Raw genomic sequence first — 19291 nt, 5'->3', positions numbered from 1 at the left:
GGAATTCTTTTGTCTGATACTGGAAATTTTTTAGGTTATCTTTGGCTCTTGAAGGTAATACCATCAGCTCAGATGAAAAAAGTTCATTAAGACTATATATGTATACTTATACACATAATTACATGATTATGTCATTTGTACCCAGTAATTCCCCTATCTGGACAATGGTCCTGTTTTCCTTTTCTGATTGTTGTCTTTAGTATGGGCTATGAATTCATACCTGGATATTTGGAGCTAGGAGCCTCCAATGAGAAAGAACATATAATGTTTGTCTTTCTGAGTCTGGAAAGACTCGGTATGCTCTTTTCTGGTTCCATTCATTGACCTGCAAAGTTCATGGCTTCATTTTTCTCTATAGCTGATTCCACAGTGTGCAGGTAGCACATTTTCATTATCCCTCTATCAGTTGTAGGACATTTACATTGTCTCCATTTTCTAGACCTTGCTTTTTGAGACAAGGATTGTTCACGGGGAACTGTGACTTGTTGGTTAGGGTAGGCTCATAGCAAATTATCTGTAGTTCCTGCTGCTGCCGCCTCCCTTCCCTGGTGGGACAGCAGCCTGTGCTACTGGCAACTTGTTTTATGCAAGTTGTAAGCATTATGCTCAGTTCTTAAGCTGTCATAGGAAGTGCTTTATAGACTGAAGCCCTTCCTCAGCTTTATCTCGTGGTCTAGTGATTTGTTTGTTTTGATGTTACTTTGTTTTAATGGAAATGGCTGTGCGCAGTGTGACTATGTATTTGACTTGTGATTAATCATTAATTTAAATGTTTCATACCAAAAGCAGGAAGGGCAAACAGTCTTACATTTAAACTATTTATACTCAAACTAAGACAAACCCTTAGAGTATTAGTTGGATAATAACTCTCCCTAAACCTTAATTACAAAGCCTTTTATAAGTTGTAGTGAAATCTTAACCAAACACGCATCTTTCACTGTACATTTTACCTGAAATATTTACAATTCAAAGAATATTGTGAAAACGTCATGTTTGTAAGCTGATTGACATCCAGATGTTATTTCAGTATCTTTAACAAGATTAAAGACGTAATATTGGAAAGATAATGTAAAAATGAAATTAGTATTTATTTAAGCATATTTCTCCATGTGGCAGTAGTAATACATTTTTGGCTTCTTCACTCCAGTTGTGGTTGTGGACGTCACACAACCTCTTGAAGTTTTCTGATCCTAAGTGAGGAACAGCTGGGTCCAGGGCAGATACGTTGCTACCCTTGGCTGAGTAGATAGTGACAGACTGAAAAGTCCTAGCTGGGATTTGTGCCAAGATGAATGTTTATATAGACTTGGTTGTGTTTCTTTCTGTTTCTGGCCCTTTACTGTTGATCAGAACTGCTAGGAGAGAAGATGCTTGTAGAGTTTGATGAGTGAAAGTTTTAACAGACATTGTCTATTCAAAATGTGAAACACTGTAATCTTCTCGCCTATAAATGGGGACTCAAGTTTCCACTTAAGGAGCGGCCACAGGGGTTTCAATAATGCACACAGGGACTAGCAGATACTGAAGTGTGAACTCCATTCCTCTCTCCTGCTGTGACAGTTGAAACTGAACTGAGGATATGGAGCAACTGCTACTGGGGCTGGAATGAACATGGGATATAAAACCAAGACATGGAGTATTACCAGTGTAGTAGGAAGTCATGTATAGAGATAAACTTATTCAAAAATTTCAGTTAGAAAACATGCAAATGAGGCATAGATAGGGCTCCTCCACATTTGACTCCATGTTAAATAAAACACTGTTTAACAAAACCTCATTCCTTTCCTACTTACTTAACACAGTCCATGTTTTAAATTTTTCTTGAGGTGAACAAGTGTCTATTTTTCCCAAGCAGCATTCCTAAATTTTACTGTTCAAATCTGATATAATAAAAAGGCACAGCAGATGCATTTTACTTCAATACACAATCAAAAATATCTTTAATGACCTATGTCTAATGAAGAGCAAGTGGCTTTGTAATCATTTCAGGTTTGTTCTTAGAAAAGTTTTCTGAAATTATTACATGGAATGGATATGACAGGAAAAGATACTCAGCCTTGGCATGTTCAAAGACCAGATTTATCTTTTAACAAAAATTATATCTTCTATATACCCTTATATAATCACTTGCAATCAGTTGCCAGCTGTTATATAAACACTATATTCTGTTAGTGTTTACATAAATATACTGTTTAAAACAGGTAACTATGGGCTGGAGAGATGACTCAGTGTCAATAGCTGTTCTTTAAGAGGACGTTGGTTGGTTCCCAGAACCTATGATGACTACCTATAACTCTACCTTCATGGGATCTGAAGGTGTCTTCTGGCCTCCACAGGTGCACACACACACAGATCACACACTAAAACAACAAAACAACAGAAAACAAGTAACTGTAGTTAGGTATTACATGACATTTTCACAACATAAGTTTTACAACACCAAAATAGTTATTTAAAGGGTGTGAAATAAAATTTCATATTCCCTTCACTAAAAGTATAATGGTTTTCAAAACTAAATTTTAATCTTTAAATGGCTCTCATATCAGCCAGGCATGTCTTTATATTTGGCATCTACACCATGCTTGTAATCTCAGTGTTTGAGAGCAAAGACAGGCAGATTCTGCTGGCTTGCTGTGCAGGCAGTCTAGCCAAAACATGGTAACAGGTTCATTGAGAGAGCCTGTTTAAAGAAAAAAAAAAAGTAGAAAAGAAATTGAATCCTGATGTAAACCTCTGGCACACACATCTTGTAGCATTATGAACAGAAAGCTCTGTTACAATTTCCCCTGCTTATGAAATCCACCCCTGTCTACTATCCACTAGATAGTTTTAGTCAGTGTTAATTCATCTGCTTAATTCAAGTGATAAACCATCCAGTTTGTTTAAGCTATGCTCCTATTTTTCAATTGATGCTCTATCTTGAAATAGTTTAAACCCTAAATTTGTAAGTCAAATTGCATTGCCAATTTGACTTGCTTGTTAATTGGTCTCACAGATATATCCAGCATGCTTCAATTGTGGAAACGGGCCCTTCTGGTAAATGATGCTGCCACTCTGTGGCTGGGAAGGCTGTGGTGATGAAGGGAAGATGCAGTGCACAGATGGTGTTTGCTGTTAGGAGTAGGAGGCTCTCAGGCTGTCTCCTTGCTCCTGGGAGTGTGGCTATGCAAATCACAGTGACAACTGTCTGTTCAGATGGCAGCATCAGTGGTTGATTAATGATCCTTAGGATATATTGGCTTTGGGAAATCTCTTTAGATGGACCTCTTTTCTTCCTAGGACAAGAAATATTTTGCTTGGACTTAGAAAGGTTGGAGAACCAATAAATTGTGAATATTTTAAAAGAATATATATGTATGATAAATGTGAAATCACTTGCAATTATTGGGCAGAATATTGTGGTTTGGTTCATTGCATTTCTTTCTGGAAGGGGACAGCTTTGTGGTTCCCATTGTCCTGGTATTCTCCATAACTTGAATTCCCACTCTACCTTCCTCATCTTGGTATCTTCCATTGTAGTGCTAAGAATGTATTAGTGAACCCCCAAAACTGGACAGGCGAATCACAACAGAGTCTTTATTCAAGCTAGCCCTTCAGACCACCATTGACTCATAGCAGGATGCCCTACCCCAAATATCTTATCGGGGTGAAGCTTTACAGAAAGCTACAAGTGGGGGTGGGTTGAGTGTGTCTAGCCTAGCAGGCATCTAATTGGAGACCTCCTGTGACCTTTAACATAACTGGCTGCTGCTGGGAGTTAAACCATAAACTTAACTTCTGCTCCCCCCTGCATGAGGCAGGGGTGGGTTTGTTGGCAATTAACTTGGAAATACCGGATTTATTGTGGTTAGCCTAGAAACTGGAGTTAGGCTAGGGTTTTATTGTGGGATAACTAGGAAACTAATGTTAGGTACTGGCCTGTTAGTTTACCTGAGTTCAAGTTCTCTAAAATGGAGTCTGAACTTAAAAGATTTGGTCTCTCACCATTTCCATCACCATCACCATGATAATGGGTGTCCAGTGATAATTTGTGGGACAGAAGGCCGTTATATGGATTTGTGGTCTCCTTACATGGTAGACATTATGACAACAGGAGCCTCACAAGTTCCATGTCATCTCATCTGGTGCAGTCATTGTAAAGTAAAACAGTATCTGAAAAACTCAGGAGTTTCCCTAGAGAGTCGAGGTGGAGTTCAGGGTCTCCTCATTTTACAGAAAAGGCATTGCTTGTGTGCAGCAGTGGGAGAATGATGTGGCCATGATCATCAACTCTGCAATGTTCCAGAAGTCAAGACTGAGTACTTTGGCTTGGCTCTGGGGAGCCTCTTTGCCATTCCTCCTGTGAGGTGGGCTCTCTGCTTTGTGAAGCCTGACCAAGACAGTTCCGTGAGGTTGGTCACAAGGTTATGATTAAGCTCTTTACCTGGGCAAAGTTGGCAGTATTCCAAGTCAATCAGCATGGATAGATGCTGTTCTAAAAACACAAGGAAAAAATTGTCATTTCAGTTCCTTGATCTTAAGGAGATCCAAACTAATACCTATTTGTCTGGTTTGCAGATTGTTAGGTTCTAAGGCAAGTTTTAAACTCTTTCTGTTTCTCAGCTGCTATAAGAAGCCTCTGGAGCAATGCCAGTTATCTCCCTAATGTGGCTTCTGCATAGCAGCCTGGCCCATCATGGTCAGTGGCACTCCAGTTAAAACACACTGGGAACCCCACGGCATTACAGTTCTTGATTTGTTTACCTCTCTCACCTTTCAGGAGCAACTGTGCCAGCCCACAGGGCCATCTTGGTGGCTCGATGTGAAGTAATGGCCGCCATGTTTAATGGTAATTATATGGAAGCCAAGAGTGTACTGATTCCAGTTTATGGCGTTTCCAAAGAGACATTCTTGTCATTTTTAGAATACTTATACACAGACTCTTGTTGCCCAGGTACGCAGTATGCATTGACAATATTTCATCATACTTTCTTTTTACTCATTTTGATACATTGCTCTCTATCAAATTGTTTTGTTTAAGGTCTGTCAGAGTTGATACTGGCATTTGCTGATCGGTTTGGAGTAGTGATAGGGAGAGCATTGCATTCTCAGTTAGCTCAAGTGGAAGAGCAGTGTGTAGGAGCCTTCTATGTACTCACACGTCCTAGCTGCCACTAACAGCAAGGTTACTGATTACCCTAGGTACCTAGGAACAGTTATTTGGGGTACCTAGTGGCCGCTCTAATTTTAGAGTTTAGGGAGCACTACCTTTTCAATAAGACATGGTCCTCACATCTGGTTGAGATATATTTTTCAGGACTTTTAATATTGAGACTCCTGTGGTCTTTCTGGCTCTGGGAATGTGGGATATTTAAAGGCTGCTCTGACTTCCAAAGTCAGACTCCCTTAAAATTGGCATCTCTAAAAACGTTCCCTGAGATGTTTAGAATCCCAGTAGACTATAGGATTTATTTCTAAATTCACTTACTAAAAGCTTTCATTAATAATGTTAATAGTAATTAATAATGTGTAGCAGCTACATACTAGAACAGATCTTGTGAGATTTTCATAGCACAATCCTTTGAGCAAGTCAAATAGTGTGTTTTATCTCAAGTGACCACCAGATGGCTCCCTCTTCAAACACAGCTCAAATGAGAAAATTCCATCTACAGTAAATTGTCTCAGTCATCTTCTCAGTTCAGTGTTTTAATAGCAGTTTAATTGAGTTGTTTATTGGAGTTGTTAATGCCAGTATTAATAAAGATCAGCTTGCTATTTTTTGCTTGGTGAAAATGAAAGCATTGGCTATTGGTGGAAATAAATGTTATTATTTTCTCAATACTGGGGAATTTGAATACTTAATAAAAAATTTGGTCACTAATCAGAAAAAATGCTTAGGAAAGTACTAGCAACTATAGGGCACAACACTTTAAGAATTAAAGGGTATTTGGGAAAATTTAAATTTGTGTGTATGCATGTGAACATTTTTTAATCAAGAAAAGTGGAGACTATTAGTCTATTTATATTAAGTATTGCCAAAATAGCAATGTTGTTGGTGTCATAGCTACAACATAATGTAAGAAATGTAAGAAATGTAAGTATATACCAGTAATGCACCAAGCCTGGCAGCACACACCTTTAATCCTAGCACTCAGGAAGCAGAGGCAGGTGAATTTCTGAGTTTGAGGCCAGCTCGTCTATATTCCAGGATAGCTAGACACCCTATTTTGAAAAGCCAAAATCAACCAACCAACCAACCAACCAAACAAACAAACAAACAAACAAAGTAACTGAATGTGGAAGAGCACTATTGTATTAGCACAAGTCAAGGTGCTATCTCCAAATGGTTTGATGACTGCATTATATAATAGCACAGTCATTTTTTAAAAAATTGTTTTCATTTTTTAGATTTTTAGTAAAGGACATACTCATGATAGAATTTATAGATTTACTTTTTTATTTTATTTCTACTGTGTAATAATATAGTCCAAAAGAAAGTAACTTATGAGAAAAAGCAATTTATTTTAGTTAGCAATTCCAGATGGAAATCCATGATTTTAGGAAAGTTAAGGAAGCTACTCACATCACATCCATGGTGAAGAACAGAGAAAAATAAATGTATCGTCCTTTCAGCTCACCTTTCCTACCCTAGTGCAGTCCAGGACCCAAGCATAGAGAACTGACTCCTGAAAGTTGTCCTCTGACCCCCCACATACACAGGCATTGTACCATGCATCAATATCCCTTGCCCTAAAGATGTTTTTTTTTTTAAAGATTTATTTTATTTATTATATATATAAGTACACTGTAGCTGTCTTCAGATACACCAGAAGGGGGCATCAGATCTCTTTACAGATGGTTGTGAGCCACCAGGTGGTTGCTGGGAATTGAACTCATGACCTCTGGAAGAGCAGTCGGGTGCTCTTAACCGCTGAGCCATCTCTCCAGCCCTAAAGATGTTTTAAGATGGGCTTTAGAGATAGCTCCTCAAGGAAAATGCTTGCTGCACAAGTATAAGAACTGTGTTTACATCATAACAACAGAACAAAAACTGGTAGGCATGACAGCCTCCTGTAAGCTCAGCACTGAGGAAGGTGGAGAGAAGGAATCCCAAGGCAAATTGGCTAGCCAGTTGAAACTTAAAAGCTTCAGGCTTAGTAGTGAGAGACCATGTCTCAACGTATAAAGGCAGAGAAAGGCACACACACATACAACACAGATACCATACGCATGTTCGCGCGCGCGCGCGCGCGCGCACACACACACACACACACACATTTAAAACTACATTTTATTTTGCCATAATGAAAACAAGCTAACAAAGCTGAGGAGTAAGGTGAAGAAAGAAGGATTAGAAGTGGAGATGTAGGTAGCTTAAATGGTGGTGTGCTCGCACAGCAAGCAGGAAGTCCTGAATTTGCTGATGACATACACACCCGAGACATTCAAAGGTAGAGGCAAGAAAATCATTCAAGGTCATTTTTGACTACATAAGGAGTTGGAGAACCTGCAGTGAGGATGGTAATGGCGGAAGAGGAAAAAATGAAATTTAGAAAAGGTTAGCCTTTAATACACACATGTGGGAGGCAGGAAGTTTTCTTGGATTTCTAGGCAAGCCTGTTCCACAAGCCAGGCCAGAGTTACACAGAGACAGCTTCTGTAGTGGCAGAGCTTCTGCAAAACTAACCTGCTTTGCCCAGGTCACCCTAGACACCACCCCTGCCACTGACACCGGTCACTGCCACGTGCGGGACGGGAGCCTTTCCTGGTCTCTGTCTGGTGTGTGCTGTTCAGGGTCTGTTCCTTCTGCCCTGGGAGTCTCCTGGAGTTAGTCGTGTGGTCACCAAGAGGATTGAGGACACAGTAACCCTGAGCTGAACTAGACTCATCTTCCAGGGAGCAAACCTAAAGCCAGCAGTCAGTACCCCTGGCTGGAGCCCTGCAGTGAGTGAGCAGAAAGTATCTTATAGCTAGAGAGCCCTGTGCCCAGCCACAGCCCCTCCCTTTAGGCTAAAATTCTCACCCGAGCTTTCCCACCAGAAACTCTCTGGCCGCCCAGGGGCTCTGAAATTTTCTGGTCATCAAGAAAGCGTAGGTAGCACAGAGGGAGTGGACGAGGATGGGATTCGGTCGAAGGTGCCTAGTTTAGTGCTGTTATTGTCCAACTTTTTTATATCTATTTTTTCTTGGCATAAACATTTTAAATAAACAGCGTCATTGTTTACTCTGAAAAAAAAAAGGAAGGAAGAAAGAAGAAAAATAGATTTAATTAGCTAGCTCTATATATCCTTCTCTAGAGAGCTGGGATTCTCTTCCATCTATGAAAACTTCAATGGATTATTTACAAAATATAGTACAAGTTAGGAATGTGCTAATAGGACTCTTCTTAGGAATACTAGACCACAGTAAAGAAAAACTATCAGCATGTTTTAGCTCTGTGTGTGTATACATGCATAAATTTATTTGAGATCGTGCTTGCTGCGTAGCTCCGGCAGATCTCAAATTTGCTATCCTCATATTTTAGCTTATGAAAGGCAGAGATTACAACCATGGTTGACTCTATCACACTTTTTTTTTTTTACAAACTTGGCAATGTGGCAGCTTTACACACTTGACTCTGAATAAATTTTTGGATTTGTGATTTTTTGAGACAGTGTCTCTTGAAGCCTAGGTTAACCGTGAACTCATATAAACATGGTACTGCTGCTGCTGCTGTAGCTCTAGCTGGACTGACTCACTATGTAGACCAGACTTACTTCAGCCTCACGGAGAACCACCTGCCTCTGCCCCCCAAGTAGTGGGATTAAAATATACACCAATTACACCCAGCCATCTGTCGTGTGTATATTTTCTTTTTGTTTCTCAAAGCAATAGTCTTAACTGTCCATCCTCTCATTTTCCCTCTCACCAGCTGGCATTTTTCAGGCCATGTGCCTCCTGATCTGTGCCGAGATGTACCAAGTCTCCAGACTGCAGCACATCTGTGAGCTGTTCATCATCACCCAGCTGCAGAGCATGCCCAGCAGGGAGCTGGCCTCCATGAACCTTGACATTGTGGACTTGCTCAAAAAGGCCAAGGTGGTTGGCCTGTGGTTGAGTGGGGATGGTGCTCTTTTAATTTAATTTAAAATATGCATATACTAATCCACGTTCCTTGAGTTGGCTGTGCTGTGAACATTGGCATTACAGGAAATAGAATTTTCTTCCTATATTACTGAAAGGAAAATGGCAGGATTAGTCTGTATACTAACTGACATAGTTACCAAAGCTCTTTTCTCCCTTATTCATTCATCCGTCCATTCATTTATTCCATGAGCATGTTTTCAAGTTCAGTGGTATGACATGTCTTGCTTTGTTAGGAATCTAGGAAAATTAAAAGTGTTAAAGTTGGGCATCACCTGACTGGCTTCTGCCTCCTTCATTGCCTAGGACTTAACTGTTAAGAATGGTGCTCCTACTAATTTTAGGAAATGCATGCAGTTTACACAAGTATTGTGGAAGGCTGTGGTTGTAAAGAGCTGAGAATATGGAAGCCAAAGATGAGACACAGCAGACCTGTGTCTCTGCGAAGCTGAGCAGAACGGAAGTGGAATGCATTTCCCTTTGCCTTTCTTGCAGTTTCACCACTCGGACTGCCTTTCCACCTGGCTGCTTCATTTCATTGCCACTAACTACCTCATATTCAGCCAAAAGCCCGAATTCCAGGACCTTTCAGGTATGTTGCTGATTTCTGCTTTGAAAAGAAAAGGTTACACCCTTAATTTGTGGTTTGCGACATAATTAATAGAAACAATTGCTTTAACATAAGAACATAAATGTAATGCTACCCACTTCCTTTTAAATCCACCTTGTAACTGAGAACACTTCAGCTATAGTCCCCTGTGTTTCCTAAGCAGCATGGCCTGGGTTACATAAAACATTTTCTAATGATTGTTTTATAGTGCTTATTCATGTTTAATTTGTTTTCTGGTAGGAGAGTTAAGGGTACAAGTGTCCCCACATGCCACTTGGCTGTGGTAAATGAGACTTTATTCAGTTAGGAACAACTTTAAACAATATATGTTTGAACTTTTTCCTCTTCATAGAAATATAAATGTTTATTACTTATAAGATGTCATCTTTAATACTTAGAGAATCTATATGTCTATATCTATATAGGAGTTTTGGAATAACAGTTTTCTTTTTGACCAAGTATTATGGAACTTTTCTGAGGTAACTGATAAGGATTAAAATGAGGCAGCCAGATGTGGCAGTGTAAGCTCAGGATCTCTACATTGGAAACGGGAGGCAATATGATTCTTGAGTTCACCAGTTCAAGGACAGTGTCAGCCTCAGAACAAAGGGTGATATTTCCTGGAACTGCATAATAGGAAGGAAAGCAAGGTGGAGTGTAAGCAACTCATGAAAAGGAGTAACAGTCAAGGACAAAGAACTCTCCATGGAGATGACTGAGAGTTTGGGGAGTGCCACACAGGGAATAGAGCCAATCAGGGTAAGTGGAGGGAAAGAGAAAGAAACAGCAGACTCCAGAGCCCTGGGTTCCCCTCCACTTCAGAGTACCCACTTTGTATCATGTCTTAGTGGTGACACACAAGACCGAAAAATCTTTTGGCCTCTTTCTGTTCTACACACTGTCACAAAAACATGGAATCCAAGAATCTTACCTTTTTTTTTTTTTTTTTTTTGATAGTTATATTTAGCCAGTTAAGGAAACCGTGCACCTTTTGTCAGTCTGTCCCCTAGCTTGGCACTCAGGTGTTAAGACAGTAGTGTAATATAATCAAAGCAAAGCCAAGGGCAGATAACATTCATTCTCTACAGTTTTCAAGAACAAAAAAAAAAAAAAAAAAAAGCTGGGCTTATCATAAAGATACGGTTTGCTCTGCTTACCACAGGTACAAGGTGCACACTGACAAGAAGGCTGTTCTCTTAAGACATTAACTGAACTTCATTGTGGCTCTAGAGCTACTATAAATGTGCCACCTTAGGCCACCTCCATTGTAAAAGAATGAGATTAGGAGTCATAGTTAGAGCCTTGGGAGAAAGACACTGCACACATCATTTCTGTTGTTTTCAATAGCTATTACTTAGTGGAATTGCCTATAAAATGTGCAATGTCCAGTGGCATAGGGCAAATTAGAGACACAGGGGCTCTCAGGGGCTATGGAAGACCCAGATGCTGCGATGCGGTCAGTTACATCCTTGGGTGGAAATTAAGAGAAGTCTGAAAGGTCACTTCTTTGGTATCTATGGTATGATTCTCCCTAGCAGTTGAAACAGTCCTCTGGATAACAGAGAATTATGAAATATGGTAATTCTGTAATTATGAACTGGAAACCTATGGCATCAGTGAGGTCTTCCAAAGTTTAGTTTTTTGGTCGCCATTTAAAATTTTGTCTTTGAAGAGTAATACCATTTAAAATCTCCAGAGGACAGTCTGTGTGTACCTTCCTCGTAGCTAGACAATGACTGCCCACAAAGGGCCTTGCTCTTGGTGGCCTTCTACCTGGCCCACTGGCCATCAGCCTGGGATTTGGAAGTTCCTGTCATACACTTATGGAACTGTTCACCTGCAGCTTTAGAAGTTACTACCAGAATCCTCCTCATTGCTTCTTGGCACGGCACGTGGTTTCACTTTTATTTTTCTCTCCTTAAAAACAGGGTGTGTTGCTTGGGCTGGCTCACACTCTGCTTTACAGCCAAGGATGGTCTTGAACTTCTTACCTTCCTGCCTCTGCCTCCCAAATTTCTGGTGAGAATTTTTTGTGTGTAAAGTTCTTTAGAAACCAGAAAGCTAGGATGGGAAAGGATCTCCTGCCATGGTGAGCCTTCCAACCCCACTAAGTAGCTAAGTAGCTCATCCCCACTGAGATTTGTACTCGCTAGGTATTTTTTTTCTTTTTTTTTTTTATTGGATATTTTTATTTATTTACATTTCAAATGTTATCCCCTTTCCCAGTTTCTCATCCATAAGCCCTCTATTCCATGCCCCTCCTGCTGCTTCTATGAGGGTGTTCCCCCACTCCACCCACCGCTTCCTGCCTCCCCACCCTGACATCCCCTACACTGGGCCTTGGCAGGACAAAGGGCCTCTCCTGCCACTAGTGCCCAACAAGGCCATCCTCTGCTACATTTGCAGCTGAAGCCTTGGGTTTGTCCATTGTAAGGCAGGAAGTGAGCCTTAATGGAGACACCCCTCACTCCAACCACCCCCACCCCCCCACCCCAGGTGAGACACAAGAACGGAGTTTGACACAAACTCAAGAGGTTTATTTTTCCAGCACCTCGGGTCAACCCATTGTGGTGAGTGACTAGAATGGCTATAACAAGCAGTTTTTATACTTTTTAGGGGTACAGGTTACATCAGCAAGGTTGCAGTTTAAACTTAATTGGCTAAGCATATTGACCTTTGAATCTATTGGCTAGTAAGCATATGACATACATTGGGACCAGAGAGTCAGGTGACTATCAGTCAGTACATTCTGTGGTTTTTTTCAAAGTCCCTGCTCCTCCAGATAACTGTGGGTGGAGAATGGAACTTGGCCTAGCCTTGACCTGAGGTGGGAAGCTGGTACTTGGCCTAATATTGACCTGAGGCAGTGGTTGGTATTGTTCTCATAGGGTTGCAAACCCCTTCGGCTCCTCAGTCCTTTCTCTGACTCCTCAACTGGGGACCCTGTTCTCAGGTCAATGGTTGACTGTGAACATTCGCCTCCGCATTTGTCATGCTCTGGCAGAGCCTCTCAAGAGACAGCTGTATCAGGCTCCTGTCAGCATGCACTTCTTGGCATCAGCAATGTTGTCTGGATTTGGTGGCTGTATGTATATGGGCTGGATCCCCAAGTGAGGCAGTCTCTGGATGGCCTTAAGAAGACTTACAGCAACACACTGGAAAAGATGACCCTTGCTGTTGATGGGTTTCTTTTTCTCACAATTGGTTTAATTTAGCTAAGTATATATGTTGTACAGAGTAATTGTTTTTACTGGCCGCCAGAGGTCATCTGCTATCACTTTTTTCTGGAGTTCTGACTCCCTTCCTTCCTTTCTTGTTTTTGTTTGTCAGTTGGTTTGTCTTTTGATACAGGGTCTTATTCCATAACCCTAGCTGCCCTGGAATTCACTGTGTAGACCAGGCTGGTCTAGATCCATCTGCCTCTACCCAAAAGTGCTGGGATTAAAGGCATGCACCACCACACCCAATTTGGAGTTCTTTCTTTAAAAGGCCACTTCAGTCTTTTTGGCCTTTTCTTGAAACTGAGACCACTGATTTCCCTGAGGGAGCAGCTTGTTTACTCTCATTTAGATCCTGTAATCAGGACCTTGCTAATCCACACGCTGGTGAAGTTAGAAATTAGACTGGAGAAATCAGACTGACTAAGCATAATGAAATGCAAGTGCATACAGAAGGGAGGGGCCCCCTTAAATGTTTAAAGTACCAAGTATGTCAGAAGGTGAGATGTAGCTTGGGGCCTTAACAGTAGAATTCATAAGTTGACTGACAAGCTTTGGTAGAAGCCTCTCTAGTCAATGAAGACAACTTTACAGGACATGGGAAACTAGAAAAGTCAAATCCAGTCATAGATTCACAGACTCTGATGGAGCTAAGCTTGAGCTGAGGGCCTGGGCTGAAACCCCGGTTCCTATGAAAGTGGGTCCAGAGTGTACAGCCAGCCTAAGGAGAGACAGGAGGAGCAAGCCTGGAAGTTACAGTGTTGCTGATTGGAGCATTATAGTGTAGCAGACTCTGGAGCACAGAAAGCAACACCAAGTTACAGTGTGGCAGACTCTGGAACACAGGAAGCAACGCACACCAAGTTACAGTGTGGCAGATTCTGGAGCATAGGAAATAACACACACCAAGTTACAGTGTGGCAGACTCTGGAGCATAGGAAATAACACACACCAAGTTACAGTGTGGCAGACTCTGGAGCATAGGAAATAACACACACCAAGTTACTGTGTGGCAGACTCTGGAGCATAGGAAATAACACACACTAAGTTACAGTGTGGCAGACTCTGGAGCACAGCAAGTAACACCAAGTTACTGGAGCATGCATGGGAAGTAACACCAAGTTACCTTGTAGTAAACTCTGGAGCACAGGAAGTAACACCAAGAATGAATAGATTGGCTGGTGGCTATGACTGAATGGGAACTAGAGTCAGCAGACGTTAGTGTGAATGGTAGAGTTCTCCACAAAGAAAAATGAATTTGTTATCTAAAGTAAAAGCAGAAATTTTATTGGAAAAGAAAAGGATAGCAGTCAAATGCTACTTGGTGGAAGAGTATGTCAATGTAAATTGTGTAATAGCATAAATCCTGATGATATTTTACTGATATTCTATTACATGATTATGGAAGGCTACAGGAAGGACTCAGAATATAAGAGACTGAGATCCTCTGTCATAAAGGAAATTAATTGTTGGTATTTCATCTTGTCAAAAAATAAAGTATATGCAATTAACTTTTTTTCTCTTAAAACTTTAGTGGAAGAACGAAGTTTTGTTGAAAAGCACAGATGGCCATCAAACATGTACTTGAAGCAGCTGGCAGAATACAGGAAATATATCCACTCCCGGAAATGTCGCTGTTTAGTCATGTGACCTGAGCTTTTGCATACTTACACTTTTTTATTATTATGAAGAATGGGTACTTCTGGATTCCAGTAAAATTCTTATAACTAAAATCAATGTTTTTTAAAAATCACTATATAGCTTCTTACTAGTTACCTTTTAAAGACTATGGTGGTCTTAAAAGGGAACAAAAGCTACCACAGACTTAATTAATGCTTCATCTAGAATATAAAACTGTTGGACATTGGGTCTCCTTTAAGTTTCCCTATTGCTTTAATAACATCAAGACCTCTCCTAGTTAAAAGATATTTAATTTAAAAAATCTAGGATAAATACAAAAATTTCATCATGTCTGAGTGATTGCTCTGCTAAAATAAGGAGCATTTAAAAGCCAAGCGGAACCATGGGATTCAGAGGAGCTCTAACCAGTGCAGCATGAAATTGTAGAAATAGAAATTTGCCCATGTCTTTGATAGTCATGTGTCATCTGGCTTCCAGTCCATTAAGAGTATTTGGATCAATATGATAGCCCCATCTGTACCATCCACCCACATCTGCTTGTCAATCAGGCTGCAAACCTAAGTAGGCTGGTAGTTATCTCTGTGTAACCTTCTAGAGTTTATCGACTTCCAAACTTAGAAGGGTCTGGCATTTGGTTTAGTGCTCTGCTAGTACAGTTGTTAAATTCTTAAAAATGTTTGATGAAGGGCCCATGTTTTCACTTTGCACCGGTTCCCCAAAATTGTGTGTATTTCCTAACAAGAAAAAAATGCTGAGATACTGTTTTCTTTTCCTTTTTTTTTTTGTTTTTGTTTTTGTTTTTGTTTTGTTTTGTTTTGTTTTTTCATTTTTTGTTTGCTTTGTTTTGTTTTTTGTTTTCATTTTTTGTTTGTTTTGTTTTGTTTTTTCAGAGGGGGTTTCTCTGTGTAACATCCCTAGCTGTTCTGGAACTTGCTTTATAGACCAGGCTGGCCTCAAATTCACAAAGTTCTGCTGGGATAAAGGATGTGTGCCACCATGCCTAGCTTAAAATGTTTTTTTTTTCTTGCTCAAACCTTCTCTCTATGGAAGCAGAAACGTTGCTGATAGCCAGGAAAGGACAGTAGCTTTTGGCCAGAAGAGCAGAGTGGAGACTCCCATCTTTGGGAAAGGACATATGCCCATGCGCCTCCACAAAGATCTTTCCTGGCAATAAGAAATGCTGAAATGCTTTTTGTTGGTTTTGAAACACTCCCCCAGTTATAGCTGTACCCCAGAAAAGCAAATACTTTCTTGATCAATATGTAAAGTCAGGAAGTTGTTAAGACTGATAGAGTAACCTGACTATAATACACAGAGTGATAAGCCACAGGAAAAGATGTCTTCTAAAGACTTGGGCCTAAAAACTTAAATATCCTTTCTTTTAACTGTTAAGAATAAGATGCCAATTGCATGAATTGAGTTCTTTTCAAGGACTGATAGACTATTTGGTATGAAGTAGCAAAGCCACCTGGGAAGGTAAAAAAGGATGTAAATCAAAGACATCCTTTTTTGTCGATGTAGAGACAATGGTGTCTGGGATTGAAGGCAGAGTTAGTATCACTCATAGCATATATTTGCAGAAATGATTCTGCAAGATGCTCAACGGCATGGAAAAACATATTACTCTTTTTTGTTAATATCATGGTCATGGGATATATTTTTCTAATTTCTAGTGATTTTTAGTATGCATATTTTTCAAACTTTTCAAAAATTTGATTCAATAATCTTATCCTGTAGTGTTAGGATTCCATACAGAAAGCCCTATTATACATACCAAACTATCAGAATAAAGGGGAAAGAATCCCAAGAGAGCTTATTTTAATTTTGCTGTGTCAATGAAGATTACTGAAATGAATTTTGTCCTTTATATTTTAATCACTTGAGTGAATCAACATTGGCAAATCCCATTTGGTGGCTTAGCATTAGAAAGAACAGCTGATGCCAGAAGTTCCTCTGCTTTTTCAGATCAGTGGTGGCCTTTGATACTCTAAAGTAATTATGTTCACCCTCTGTACTAATGACATTTAAAATTCTAAAATTTTATGATATTGACATGAAAAATAGGAGCTGAGAAAAAAACATTTTCTTGGAAATATTATTTTAACATTTAGGTGGATCATAACTAATTTTACTAGGGTGTTTTTCCTGAGTAGGAGTTGAGTTTGGAACTGGTAGTCTTGCATGTTAAACATAAAGTGTGACTGAGACAGCCATGAGTCAGAATATAGATGAATTCTTAAATGTTTGAATACAAAGGCCTCGGTATTGTTACTCAACAATTCCAATCCACTCAGTTGGAAGTAATAGGAGATTTTGAATCTTTATAAATGATCTTGTGTAAATTACTGCTGGTTGTAAGGGTTGTTTCCCAATCAAAGGTTATTTCTAGACAGTGATATGCTTGTTGCAATTTCTTGCTTCTATTGGCCAAGCATTTTACTTAGAAAGGATACTATGTAGTTGAACTAAGGCTACTTCTAGTCTGGGCTTGCATCTTGTTGTGCATTCCTTGTATGCTGTTGACCACATCCCTGTTCCTTCTGCAGAGGACTAGATTTCTAACAGAACATTGGCCTAGTAGCTGAAACCCACTCCTGTGCAAGCCAGAATGGAGCTTCATATTGAGTAGTGGAAGGCGGAGAAATAAGATGGATTTCCAAACTGGCCAAACTTTTTAACTGTAATTTTACAAATGATACTACACTGATATAGCCAATTCGATTTAAAATGTCTTCAAAAATTACTGTATTTTATTTAAAGCATCTGTTTACTGCAACTTTTAATCAGATTTTGCAAAGGGTATGTATGTATTTTAATATAGCCTGACCTGAATTTATATGTTTTTAGCTTTAGTATTTAACCTTTTATAACAAATAAACCATTTTTTTAAAAAAAACAAGTTCAATGGAGTGTTAATTCTTTCACTCTGAATGTTTGTTGCTGAAATGATTTTGGGATATTAAGTTTCTCAAGCACAATTGCATTTTATAAACAGTTTCCCTTATGTATAAAATCCTGAGTATTGCTAGTATTGTAGATGCCTCATATAAGTAAGATGAGATAAGGAGATGATGTTACTTTTCATACCTGTGTAAGGGATAAAATAATCCCCCAGCAAAGCAACTGCCTTTATCCAGGAAAGAACCTTGCAAATTTGAGTGTTGGCTGGCCTCAAGAACAGTAATGAGCTGTTCTGTGTAGTAGAAGAATATGAATGTAGAGTTTCCCAGGAAGAACTAGGTATATTTATACCTTCCCATCAATACCTCTCAGTGCTAGTAAGGGCTTTAGTAAACCTGACTTCTCTACCCAAATACTCCTCTCCTAGGGAGAAAAATTTATCCTGTCCTGATACCTTGGATTATTCATTTAGATTATCTGTATACTTCATACCACGTATTCTTTGTGTGCCTTGGGTTAGGTGAACAATTCCTAATGCAGAATCTTGTATAATCAAGACAACCCAATTAAACAGCATTTCTCATGCTTTCTATGATGCTCTCAGAAAGAATCAGTTACTTCTACATGTGTTCTCCCTTACTCATACTTTTGTTATAGAACTTTTAACATCTACAACATTTCTAGATACTTGTTTATCAGTGGTCTCTACATGACTACTCCTCGCAGACAGGACCCATGTTTTGATTTATCTCCCCAACCCTCCCATCAGGCACAGGCCTTGCAAACTTATGTATTATATACTTAGTATATGTGCTGGCAATGTTGAACTCAACTGCATCTGCAAAGGTCAGATTGCCTGGAATTGGAAATAACCACAAACTTGCAAATGAGAAATGGATAGCATGCTCTCACTCCAGGCTGTTTGTGCTGTCAGGAGTAACTGATGACCCTGTGGGCCTGGTGATCAGGGTGAAGTTTTCTGTGAATGCAAAGTGTAGAAAGGAAGCATGATATATGAAGAGCCATTGAGGGACGACAGAGCATGCATAAATAACCTTCAGGATAGCTCTGGGCTCCACTGTAGGTTGGGCTGAAGATGGGATGAGAAGATAGAAACTCCCCCCCCCCCCCATTATACATAGTACACAACTGTCGTTCCAGCTATATGTAAGGTTCCCCTGTTCTGAGGCAGCCTAGGCTCTCAGAACTTAGTTGTTGTCCTATAGCTCAGGTATGGTTCAATGTTCAATCTTGGGGAGTCTGTGACATCCTTTTACTTGTTCAAAGCAAATAGCCCTCTTATTACCATCTAAGAAGACAGCATGTAATTTTGTACACACTATCTGTTATATGCTTGCCAGAGGTTGAGTTTGGCCCCTTACCTGTTGACTTGCTCATTCTTATCCAGAACAATTCCTGGTTCTCTTCCTTACTATATGAGCCACACTAAATTAATTTTGTTCCTAATATGTATAGCTTCTAGGACTCCAGACTCCAAGGGGTTCCCTTGCTGACATGGCAGTGTAAGGAAGAACAGTAGTACCATAGTCTCACTTGATTTTCCTTTGTGTGTGTGTTCACATTGTGGGAGAGGTGATTGATTTTTCTGGAGCAAAGCTCAAAATAATATAATATGTAAATTTTGGAGAGTGATTAAAACAAAGGAAGAGTGGGAAGAAGTGAGAGGACATACATGTGAAAAAGTCTACTGGGACTTTTGATTATAGACCTCTCTGAGGTAAGCAGCTTTTAACCCAGGCCCAAAGCAACAAAGCCAAGAGCCCCTGAACTGAAACTCTGAACCACTGTATTAATCCTC

General features: G+C 39.9%; 1 protein-coding gene across 1 annotated transcript in view; it reads left to right on the top strand.

Moving 5' to 3' along the window:
• Positions 1-17186, top strand: part of Rhobtb3 (Rho-related BTB domain containing 3) — a 55664-nt gene extending 38478 nt beyond the window's left edge. The window contains 4 exon segments of the mRNA NM_001107645.1: positions 4760-4933; positions 8891-9057; positions 9598-9694; positions 14465-17186. Coding sequence (NP_001101115.1) covers positions 4760-4933; positions 8891-9057; positions 9598-9694; positions 14465-14580 — 554 coding nt within the window. The 3' untranslated portion in view covers positions 14581-17186.
• The last annotated feature ends 2105 nt before the right edge of the window (positions 17187-19291 follow it).

The sequence above is a fragment of the Rattus norvegicus genome, chromosome 2 (genome assembly GCF_021556685.1).
Source record: "Rattus norvegicus strain SHRSP/BbbUtx chromosome 2, alternate assembly SHRSP_T2T, whole genome shotgun sequence".
Lineage (NCBI taxonomy): Eukaryota > Metazoa > Chordata > Mammalia > Rodentia > Muridae > Rattus > Rattus norvegicus.
Note: the sequence above shows the minus strand (reverse complement) of the source record. Positions and strands in the feature narration are given on the sequence as shown.